This window comes from Myotis yumanensis, unplaced genomic scaffold (assembly GCF_028538775.1).
Source record: "Myotis yumanensis isolate MYYU_CA2020_CCGP unplaced genomic scaffold, mMyoYum1.0.hap1 SCAF_1, whole genome shotgun sequence".
Classification (NCBI taxonomy): domain Eukaryota; kingdom Metazoa; phylum Chordata; class Mammalia; order Chiroptera; family Vespertilionidae; genus Myotis; species Myotis yumanensis.
Window position 1 is genome coordinate 236797269 of NW_027223752.1, and position 12121 is coordinate 236809389.

A 12121-nucleotide genomic window follows, 5' to 3' on the forward strand; every position below is an offset into this window, starting at 1 on the left:
CTTCCTTCCCCAGGATATTGGGTGACCCCTCCCCATGTCCGGGGCATCTGACCTTGGGATGTCCTGAGGTTCAGGAGGGTAGAAGTGGTCAGCACCTCCAATGCTGGTGCCAAGAGGCAATAGGACTGTGTTGCAGCCTGTTCAGTGGGTGTCACAATCTGATTCCTGGCTGCATCAGGCCCTGTTCCATTCTCTGGGCACTCCAGGGGTTGTGTAAGCACCTATACTAATAATGGAGGAATATGCAAATTTTCCAGGACACCATCACAGTAACGACAAAACAGCAGGCTGCATGGAGTGACCAGGACAGCAGGGGGGTTAGTGAGGGACGACCAAACAACTGAACAAGCAGGCTGCATGGGGTGACCAGGCTGGCAGGGGGGGCAGTTGGGGGAGACCAGGCCAGCGGGGGAGGGGGCAGTTGGGTGTGACCAGGCCATCAAGGGGATAGTTGGGGGCGACCAGGCTGGGGGGGGGCAGTTAGGGGCGATCAGGCAAGCAGGCAGGTGAGCAGTTAGGAGCCACCAGTCCCGGATTGTGAGAGGGATGTCCGACTGCTGGTTTATGCATGATCCCTGGGATCGGGCCTAAGCGGGCAGTCAGACATCCCCTGAGGGATCCCGGATTGGAGAGGGTGCAGGCTGGGCTGAGGGGACCCCCCCATGCACGAATTTTGTGCACTGGGCCTCTCGTCCTGTAATAATCTCCTTTTGTGCTTACATGACCTAGGAGTCATTCTGTGAACAAACGGTTGCATGGGACTTGTGCATTCTGTGCCCAGCATGTAATAAGAATACGTTGTTGAGTGAATGAATGAATAACTGAAAGGGGGTAGAAAGGGGTCCCTCTTAGAACCTCCCCCTTGTCTTTGCTTGGCAAGCACTTGGCCGAGACAATGCTGGTCACACTGTGTTGTTCCCAGGTGACCCTCAGTTCTGAGCAACAACAGGACAGGGTTTGAGTATTGGAAGGATACTTAGACATGACCTCATCCACAGCCAATCTGGTTCATGAATCATCCCTCTGATATTCCTGACTATGAAGCCCATTCGTCTGTGCACTGGTTCATTCATTCTTTCAGGTTGCTGGATGTCTGGTATGCACCTATATTGTTCTGGATGTCAGCAAGGAGGATGATGATGATGACAATGGTGACAGTGGGTGGCATTCATCCAATCCGTATGAGTTAAATAATGGGCTAAACTGCTGAGCCAAAGAAACCCTCAAATTCAAAACATAATAGTTTAACTATCACAGGGTTTTATTCTCCCTTAATGGTCCAGAGGTGGGCAGGCAGTCCAAATCCATTAGGCGTCCTTCTATGTGAAGTTATCCAGGGCTCCTTCTACCTGCTGTTCTGTTACTCCCTGGGACACGGTCCTCTTCGGCTGGGCTGAAGCTGGCTCACATGACCACCTAGGCAGTTTATATACAGGAAGGGGAAGGGAGAGGGCAGTCCTTATACACATCACTCCTCACATCCTATTGGCTGAAACCTAGTCATCCTACCTGCAAAGGTTGCTGGGAAATGTAGTCTCTAGCCAGGTAGCCATGTGCTCAGCTAACACTGGATGTGTGAGTGTTCTCTTTTAAAAAAAGAAGGCACAAATGGATACCAAAGATCAAGCAGCAGTCTTTGCCATACAGCATAGCTCCTTCATCCTTTCAATTTACAGAACGGGAAACTGAGGCCCGGAAAGCGGAAGTAGCTTAGCAGCGGTCCCATAATGTGCAGAACTTTTAAGGCCTGTCTCCTGCCTTCTAGGCCACACACTTCCCACCTCAACACATGGTGTCGTTTAGTAAATCATTATTATGGCTCCTGCTATGTGCGGTTCTGCTTTCTGAGGGAAGGATTTATCCTCCCTGGTAGACTATTCAGTGGGCCAGCGGTTCTTAGTCCTGTTCTTCAGGGGAGGGGTGGGTTCCTGGAGCCTCTTAAAGAACTGGGAAAGACTTAACTCTCCCCATAAAAACACTCAAATGTACCCACACAAGTTCACGTACAGTGTCCTGACTCCTCCCGTAGGTTAAGAATGCCGACACACCAGGTGGGAACACGATGAGACACACTTCATGGATGCTGCTCTTGGCAGCTACGCGTGGAGCCTTCCTTCTGACCCCGCCCGGCTCACGCACAGAGGGAAGTCTCGGCAAGCGCTTCTCTCAGGTCAGCACGGAGCTACTCTGCAAACTGTTTCAGTGTAAGAACAGGCGCTCAGAACTGCGGGGCTACCAAGTTCCTAACTCTGACAAGGCCTCTGGGGAAGGTTTGCGGTGCCAAGAAATGCAGACACCCCACGTTAGCAGCAGTTCACGGACCCTTCATCTGTGTGAATGTGCACACATGCACATGCATACACACATGCACACAGGGCCTCAATAAAAAGGTCACTCTTGAAATCACTATTTTTTCATCACGAGGAATAATTTCCTATCTGAGTGAAACGATTTGCAAGCAGAGCGCTGAACGTGCTAACCGCCCCTTATCTTGGGACACAAAACAGCCTCCATTGGTCTCCCCTTCATGATGCCCAGTGCTGCCAAACAGCCAGCAGATGTGCAAGCAGACGGCATTTACGCTAAGTGAACCAGAATTAAGTTTTAAATAAAATAGGCTTACCAGAAACGATAACAACATCTTTTCTAGCCGGCCCTAAAAAACGGCTTGGCACAGAAGATGCCCTGCCCCGGGGACGACATTAACCTCTACTGCACCATCGTGTAGCGTACGGTGAGAGGTGTCAGCCACGGCGGTTTATAGCTCCAAGTGCGAGGATGGTGGAGGCTCCATCGTGTTCCAGGGACAGGACTAGAGCCCCAGGAATCTACTCACAGCAACTTATGTCAGAAAAGAATCCCAGCTGTTATTTCTGAGCCTGTACTTGGGATGTGAGAACACAGGATCCTCTACGGGATTCATAGGAGAACCCCTAGGACAGCGATCGCCAACCTTCCCATCCCATGGCACACCGAAACGAATTATTAAAATTCCGTGGCACACCAAAAATATATATTGTTTTGTGGATCAGACAAAAGAATAGGTTTAATTTTGATTCATTCATACCAGATGGCAATTGTTCTATTGGCTGTTGTCATTTTTCCATTTGACAATCCTATATAATAAAAGCCTAATATGCAAATCGACTGAAGCCTAATATGCAAATAAAAGCCTAATAGGCAAATCAAACAACTAATGGAACGATTGGTCGCTGTGACGCACACTGACCACCAGGGGGCAGACGTTCAACGCAGGAGCTGCCCCCAGCCTGCAGGCCCCAGGCCAGCCACAGTGGGTGCCAGTGGGGGTGGGGGAGCCCTGATTGCCCCACCGTTTGCCCCACAGATCGGCCCTGATCGCCAGCCAGGCCTAGGGAACCCTACCTGTGCATGAATTTCATGCACCAGGCCTCTAGTCTAAGAGAAAAGAGGTCTGTGCCCCTGACTAAATATCGCATGGTTAAAAATTCTTGTGGAGCACCAGTTGAAAATCACCGCCCTAGACCATAACTTCATGCTCTTCGCACAGTGAACCTTCGGAAAGGCAGGTACGCTGAGTGGAGAAGCAGGTGGCTCCTGTTTTATTTACCTATTGGTTTTACACTTAGTTAGAAGACATACAATCCTTGTCAGGCGGTGAGCCCGGGGCTGGCTGCACCTGGGACACAGCCAGAACCCGGGCCAGCCATTCGCTCTGGAGGGGACTGGACGGCACGCCAGGTCCCGTGGGAGGTGGAAGAGGAATGTGCTTACTTCACAAAAAGTCAGCCAAGATGTGCCAGTGGTACCTGGGCAGCACCTTCAGCCGTGAAGAGCCATGGCTAGGGCTTCTGGAGACTTCCACACCCAGCTGTCTGCCAGGGAGACCAGAGTGACAGCAGCAGGTACCACTGTTATCCAGCCCCCTTTCTGCTCCTGGAGACCTTCCTGGTTGAAAACGCGCCTTGGCAGGGAGGGCAGCCCAGGTAGGGTGGCCACATGGGACGTGTGACTGTGCCCTGTCGAAAGGGGCAGCCTCACCATGATACCTGGCAAGTTTCTCCCTGTGGGCCTCTCCTAGTTATCCGTAGGAAGAGTTAGAAACTGAACCCTTTCTTTGGAATGAAACCGTACTTGTTCTTAGTTTTTAAGCATATTTACCGGGTGTTAGTCTTACTTACGCATCAATCTAGACCAGTGATGGCGAACCTTTTGAGCTCGGCGTGTCAGCATTTTGAAAAACCCTAACTTAACTCTGGTGCCGTGTCACATATAGAAATTTTTTGATATTTGCAACCATAGTAAAACAAAGACTTATATTTTTGATATTTATTTTATATATTTAAATGTCATTTAACAAAGAAAAATCAACCAAAAACATGAGTTCGCGTGTCACCTCTGACACGCGTGTCATAGGTTCGCCATCACTGACCTAGATCTCCCCATCCCACATAGCCCTGGGAGCAGTCGGCTACTTTGTATGTGACTAGGCACCGAGACCGTCAAGAAGGTTCCAGACACCTTTTATCACAGAGAGGGTGCTATACATTTCTGCCCACTGCTCCCTGAGTTCTGGTCCAGAGTCTGACACAAAACACACGCTCCGGAGGAAATGGCAGAGAGAAAGCTCTTTCCAGATCCACTTCCTGTGCTGTCCGCACGGCCCATATAAACACGTACCGTTTGCTTATAATCTACAGGTATCCCCCAGTTTTCAACAGTTCGCTTGACACCACTTTGATTCTACAAAAGACCTACGTCAGTCCTTGTTTTCTGCTAACTGAAAGGAACCCGAAGAGGATTTTTGCTTTTATGAATAGAGGCCAAAAGCAAAAATAGCAGCCCTGAGCCAAAAAGTGCCTGGAGCCACCAAAGCTGGCAGACGCCTGGAGGTGATCTGCCTCAGAGTGCCAGATGGAACCCACCCCGCCCACACCTTGCCTTTGGACTTCCGGCCTCCAGAACAGTGAGAATATATTTCTGCTGCCGTTGTTTTAATTTTATCTTCATCTGAGTTTATGTTTTAATTGATGAGAGAGAGAGAGAGAGAGAGAGAGAGAGAGAATCGTTGATCAGTTGCCTCCTATATCTGCCCCGACTAGGGATCAAACCTGCAACCTAGGTTTGTGTCCTGACTGGAAATGAAACCCACAACATTTTGGTGCAGGAGTCAATGCTCTAACGAAGCCACCCGGGCAGGGCTATTTCTGCTGTTTGAAGCCACCAAGTTTGTAGTAACTTGTCACAGCACCATAGGAAACTAATACAGTAACACGGCATGAAGGGCAAGCCATCTGGCCCTCTGAGCCTCTGTTTCTCCATCTGTGAAATGGGGATGATCGTAGCACCCCCTCGTGTAGCTGTAGTGAAAAACTGTGAAACATGCCTTACAAAATCAGGTGAGTTCAGTGTCCACAAGATCTTCTCAAAGCGGAAATCAACAGGGCTGGCGAATCATCGTAACTAGGGAGAAGAGTGAAGGGGGGGCCTGGCGGGCCTGGCACCCTGCAAAGTGCTGGCACAGAGCCTGCTACCCAGAGAGCACTCAGTGCCCGCATGCACTCACTCTCACGCTGTTGTTGCCCCCCCGCCCCCCCCACCCGCCCACCCCCCTCCCGCCGGTGCTGTGTTCCGTGACTTGACTTGGAACTGCGCTCAGCTTCGGCAGGTGCCTCGTCTCAGCCTCAGGGACTTTGCGCAGGCTGCCCCTCGTCCTCCCACCTGGCTGATTGCTCGGTGCCTTTCCGGACTCAGCTCAGACACCCTTTCTCTCAGGTACCTTGACCCGGAGTGGGGTTCAGGGGCCTCCCTCTGTCCTCACAGCCTTTACCTATGTCCCTCTCACACCCCTCAGAGTATGACCCATTCTGGAGTGTTGTCCTTGTCCCACACTGGACCTCTGAACTTCAACTCCATGAAAGCAGACCCTGTCCTATTCCCCCCGGGTCTGCCCTAGCACCTAGCCCAGGGCCTGGCCCACAGCAAGTGTTTAGGAAATGCTTGTTCAGCAAAGAAGGAAGGGGAGGGAACTCATGCCCCTGACTCTTCTCTGGGACCCTCTGCCTTTCCTGCCTCTCAGGGCTGGGACAAGTGCCTCCTGGGATGCCTCCCACCACAGCATACATTGCATACATGCCTGTGTATTTACTATATGTATCAGCCAGCTCTTCCTGTGATAATGCTGGGAAACAAACACCCCCCCACCCCCATCTCAGTGGCTTATAAGAACACACGTTTTTCTTATTCATGAGCCTGCAACTCTGCTGAGGATTCAGGTGGGGTTAAGGTCTGCCGCTTGGCTCTCTCATTCTAGGAACTGAAGCTACCCCAGGACCAGGTCTTCTCAGGATGGATGGAAAAAGCACATGAGAGTTGAAACATGTAACGTCTCTTAAGGCCTTCACTCATGTAGCATTGGCACACTGTCACTTCCTCCCATCTACCACTGGCCAAACGAAGTCCCGTGGTGAGCGCCACATCAGTGGTGTGGGAGGAGGGGGAAACACCCTCACCCCATGAGCAAAGGCAAGAACAGGGAGAGAAGGAAGAAATGTGAGCAAATAGTGCAATTCACAGAACAGCTCATTGCCGAGTATAACAAGTAACACCTGTGTTGTGCTTATTGCGTCTCAAGCACCAACATCAATTCATTTATTCCCCTCACAACCCTAGGAGGGGAAGTACTATTACCCCCATTTTACAGATGAACACACTGAGGCCAGAGGTCACATGATTTACCACATTAGCCCCTTAGAGTGGCAAAGCGGGATGAAACCTGGGCAGAACAGGGCGGGGAGCCCACGCCTGTTACCCCGCCTCCCGAGGGAGGGGCTGTGTCTTCTTTATCTTGGTCAGTACCTGGCCTGGTGTAGACCAGCCACCCAATCAATGCTTGTTGGTAGAATGAGAGGCCAGAGATATTTATTGATCATTTGTTATATGCCTGGCACTGTTATGTTACCTGCTTTTATCAATATTATCTGATATAACCCTCCCAGCAGCCCTGGGTGTGAATATCAACCTTCCCAGTGCAGAGGTGAGAACTTCAAGGCAGATAGGACAGACAGGAAGTGGTGGAATAAGGTCTGTGAATGAGGCTTGTCTGACCCCGGGCCTAGCAGTTGAGCAGTTGGGGCCAATGCTGCAACTTCCGCTGTGTTAGCTGGGTGGGGCTGTCTCCAGGTGTCAGCTCTTTTCTGTGGCGTCTGGTAATTTTGTTGAGAGAGAGAGAGAGAGAGAGAGAGATGGGTGGGAATGGGAAACTCAAAAAGAACCATGTTCTTCCAAAGCACAGACAGTGGCTCCAGGCGCCCAGCAGATGGCAGGATGTGGCTGAAGACTGGGCAGTCATGAGGGCGGGGCGGGGCGGCGATGGACCGTGGGGTAACCTGCAGGGCGCCCTGTCTCTGGGAGCGCCCTCTGAGGGTCCGCGCTCGCTCGTCCTACTTGGCCCCACTCGCCTCGGGGCGCACCCCCCTTCCTCCTGTCTGGTCTCCCCACCTCCTGACGCCAAGGGCCCAGCAACCCAGAGGGCATCGCCGGGTAATCAGACTCCGAGTCCGCACAGCCCAGCCAGCCACTCCTGGGGAGAACGGTTTGGGGCAAACCACGCCCCTTTAGGGGCCTCAGTTTCCCCATGTACAACACAGGGGCCAGGATCATAAAAGGTCTGGACCCCACTTTAATCCATCCAACACCTGGAAGCACATTAAGAGGAGAAGCGTTGGAGAACAAATAAGGCCCAACGGGTCGTCGTGGGGACTCCCCGGCCGCCAGGACGGACTCACTCCTGACGGAAGAGCTCCCTCACCTCTGAACCTCAGTCTGCCGGCTCTGGAATGGGAGCAAGGCTTTTCCTAACCGTGGGGCTGCTGTTCATAAAGCGCCGAGCAGGGCCAGGGGGAGGGGGGACGCGGCGGAGAGCAGGTGCTTGCAAATTGCTAAGGATTTGGAGAGAGCGCCCCACGCGGGATCTCAGCGCCGGTGGGCGTGGCGGGGGGCGACCGCGCCCTCTCCTCCAGGCTCCCCCTCGCCTTCCCCGCTCCCGACTGAGCTCCCCAGGTGTCTGCGCTCCCCGAGGCGCCCGCCCCTCCCCCGGGACTGAGCTCCCGGTGGTGCCCGCCACGCCCCCTCCAGGGGGTCCCCAAAGCCGAGCCCGCCGCCGCGCCCTACGTGCAGAGGGGGGGTGCTGTGTCTCCGTACCCTCCCCCTCCTCCCCCTCCCGCTCCGCCCGCGCCGCCGCCCGCCGCCCGCCGCTGCAGCGGGGAGAAGCGCGCTCCGTGGCCCCGGCGCGGGGAGGGAGCCCCGGTTCCCGGGCGGCGCGGCGGGAAGCTCAGCCCGGGCGCCCGGAGGAGGGGGCGTGGCGGGCGCGGTCCCCGCCCCTGCGCGGCGCTCGGCCCCGGACCGCTCGGCGCCGGCTGCAGCCTGGGCAGGGCGCTCGCCCCGCACCCGAGCCCAGCATCCGAATCCCGCACCCCGTCCGGCGCCCCGGCACCCCGCGCCCCGCCCGGAGCACCCCGCATCCCCGCGACCCGGCATGTAGCGGGCGCCGCGCGGAATATGGGCGGGAACCACTCCCACAAGCCCGCCGCCTTCGCCGAGGACGAGGAAGGTAAGGGGCGCCGCCCCCGCGCGCGGCCTCGGTCGGTCCCTCCCCCCGAACCCCCTCCTCCCGGCCTTCACCCTGCCCACCCCCATCCCCCCGGGCGCGGGGCTTCCTCCCGGGCAGCCCCTACGTTTCGGGGCCCTTGAGGGCGGGTTCGGAGGGGAACGCGAAGCCCTCCCTGGGGAGCAGAGGAAGGATGGCCTGGCCACCGAGTCCCGGGGAAGCCGGCGCCTTCAGAGCCGAGGCTGGAGGAGGCGGAGGGGCGTGTGTGCCCAATGCGTGTGCCCTCGGGCAGGGCAGCGTCCACGCCGCCAGCCTCGCCCAGGACCGCCCGGGAAACTTATCCTGGTTCCAGTGCGTGGCTCCGGGGAAGACACCCCGCTGGTGGAGAGGGGCGCCGGGGGAGAGGGGCCCTGGGGGAGTGGGGCGCCGGTGGAGTGGGGCGCCGGTGGAGAGGGGCTCCGGGGGAGAGGGGCGCCGGTGGAGAGGGGCTCCGGGGGAGAGGGGCGCCGGGGGAGAGGGCCGCCGGGGGAGAGGGCCGCCGGGGGAGAGGGGCGCCGGGGGAGAGGGGCGCCGGGGGAGAGGGGCGCCGGGGGAGAGGGCCGCCGGGGGAGAGGGGCGCCGGGGGAGAGGGGCGCCGGGGGAGAGGGGCGCCGGTGGAGAGGGCCGCCGGTGGAGTGGGGCGCCGGTGGAGAGGGGCTCTGGGGGAGAGGGGCGCTGGGGGAGAGGAACGCTGGGGGAGAGGGGCTCTGGGGGAGAAGGGTGCCGGGGGAGAGGGGCGCTGGGGGAGTGGGGGAGCTCACACCTCACCTAACTCCAGGGGGTCCTCGCAGCCGGGGCGCCAGAGTTCTGTATCTGGACTAGCAGAACCCCATCTCCAGTGCTGTGTCCCTGGGCAACTTACTTAACCTCTCTGAAACCTTTGTTTTGTCACCTGTGAGATGAGGATGAGGATACCACCTACTACTCTGTGGGGCTGTTTGAAGCTGAACTGCTGGTAACCGTGTGAAAAGTGCCTGGTAAATTCCATGGCAGAGCTGTTCACATGTGGTGGTGATGTTAGCGCTCTGCCTCCAACAGCGTGGGGTTTCCAACTGCATGTTCTCCACGGCTTGTCCAGTGTGCCTGGCCCCGTGCAGCAGCCCTGGGAGCGGGAACTGTTCTCTCCCGCTTTCAGAGCTGAGAAAGGGTGTCCTACTCGCCTCTCCCGAGGGACGGAGCCGGCTGTGAGGCTGGAGTCAGCACCCAGGCACAGGCTTGTGTGCCTGGTCACGGTTTCCAGAGCGGCCAGGGCTGGGGATGGTGGTCAGAGGCTGGGCCCGACAGCTTCCTTCAAAGGGACACTCACCAGCCAGTGTACTAAGTCCAGGCCCATTCAGTTCTTTCTTCAAGGAGGTTCTCGCCTGGGGCACTCAGTAATCATGACCCTCCCTGGTGATACGGGCAGTGCGGGGGGCCAGTGCAGGGCATGGGGACCCCGAGAGGCCCACGCCCCCTTCCTGGTCCTTTAGGGTGGAGCACAGGCAGGCGGGGACAGGAGCAGACAGAGGGGAGGTGGCGGAGGCTCTTGTGTGTCCCAGGAAGAATTAGGACACCATGGAGCTGAACGCTTCCTCAGCCGCGTCCACGTTGACCCTGAACTTGTCATGGGAGTCAGTGAACGTGACACGGATACCAGCATTCGAAGGTCTGCTCTGCTATGGGACAGCCCGCTAGGGAGGGATGCCCCTTGGGAGTACTTCTGTCCTGAGAGATGACGCTCAGACCCTCCGCGGAGACACATTCTTCCATTGACAGCTGGGAGGATGACGTGGGCCAGGACCTTTCTGTCCTCAGCAACTCAGTTTTCCACCTGTTTGGGGGAAGGGGTGTGTGTGAGTCTGCTCAGGCTACGGTAACAACGCCGCACACATCGAAGCAGAAGAATTCGTTGGTGGTAGTGGTTTGAGCGGCAGAAATTACATTTCTCACTGTTCCAGAGGCTGGGAGCCCCAGGTGCAGGGGCCGGTGTGGCGGCTTCAGGTGGGAACGCTTCCTGGCTGCAGACGGCCCCCTGCCCGCCGGGCCCGCACGTGGCCTGTTGTGTACTGAGGAGGTAGAGAGAGATCTCTGGTGCTTCTTCCTCTTCCTTTTTAAAAAAACATTTTTATTGATTTCAGAGAGGAAAGGAGAGGGTGAGAGAGATAGAAACATCAATGATGAGAGAGAATCATTTCATTGATCGGCTGCCTCCTGCACGCCCCCCACGGGAGATCGAGCCCGAAACCTGGGTATGTGCCCTGACTGGGAATCGAACGGTGACCTCTTGATTCATAGGTCAACGCTCAACCACTGAGCCACACCAGCTGGGCTCTTCCTCTTCTTATAAGGACACCAGTCCTATCAGATTCGGGCTCACCTTTGACCTCACGTAACATCAATGATCTCCTTGAAGGCCCTGTTTCCAAATGCAGGCCATTGGGGGTTGGAGTTTCAACATAGGAAGTTTGGGGGATCCCGTGCAGCCCATCACAGAATCCCTTGATGAGAGCCATGGATACCCTTCTCTGAAGAAAGCACAGACCCCCAATTTTAGGGCTTCCTGGTTCTAGCCTGGGTCAAAGGTCATGCGTTCGGTAATCCTTTTAGCATCTTTCTCTTTATGTGCAGAGGAAATTCACCTCCCTTGGATTTACAACTTCTCTATCCTTTGTCCCAGGAAATGAGCTTAAAAATATTTATTGGCGCCCTAGCTGGTTTGGCTCAGTGGATAGTGTCAGCCTGGGGACTGAAGGGTCCCAAGTCCAAGTCCAATTCTGGTCAAGGGCACATGCCCGGGTTGTGGGCTCGATCCCCAAAAGGGGGCATGGAGGGGGCAGCTGACCAATGATTCTCTCTCATCCTTGATGTTTCTATCTCTCCCTCTCCCTTTCTCTCTGAAATCAATAAAAAAATATATATATAAATGTTTTTTAAAATATTTACTGGCAAAATAGTTATAGCTGGTGTCACCGACCTTTTGATTTTCCGGCCATAGTTCCTCATTCCAAAGGGGTCAGGGCCCAAGGTCAGACGCCCTCCGGGGCTTGTTGAAATGCAAGGTTAGGACTCTCCTCCCGGTGCCCGCTGCCAGCCCAGGCAAACATTAACTCACTCGATTTTGCCAGCATGTTTCTTAATTATTTCCGTGTGAGAGTAAAACGCTCTTATTTGCCACCCGTCAAATGGTGGAGAGCCAGGACGATGCAGGGAGCTCAGGGGCTGTGCTACTCTAGAGGGTGGTACCTAACCCTGGAGCAGGGAGGCCCGTGAGAGAAGACTTCTTCTTGGACTTGAGTCTTGTAGAGATGGCAGGAGTTACTGGGGAAGGAGGTGTTGGTTCAGGGGGGAAGGGTGTTTCAGAGGGATGGAACAGAACGTGCAAAGGCAGATAGTAAAGAGTAATCATGGCTCATTGGGAAGACTGTAGGGGGCTTAGCATTCCTGCGGTGTGAGGTGTGAGGCTGGAAGGCACAGGGGCTGAACCCTGAGTGCCTGGCCGGCTTTAAAGGGCCCATG

The 12121-nt window shown here is 55.7% G+C and overlaps 1 protein-coding gene across 1 annotated transcript in view; it reads left to right on the top strand.

Moving 5' to 3' along the window:
- The first annotated feature begins 8393 nt into the window (after positions 1-8393).
- Positions 8394-12121, top strand: part of STK32B (serine/threonine kinase 32B) — a 117294-nt gene continuing 113566 nt past the window's right edge. The window contains exon 1 of the mRNA XM_070399549.1: positions 8394-8590. Coding sequence (XP_070255650.1) covers positions 8539-8590 — 52 coding nt within the window. The 5' untranslated portion in view covers positions 8394-8538. The remainder of the gene's footprint in view (positions 8591-12121) is intronic.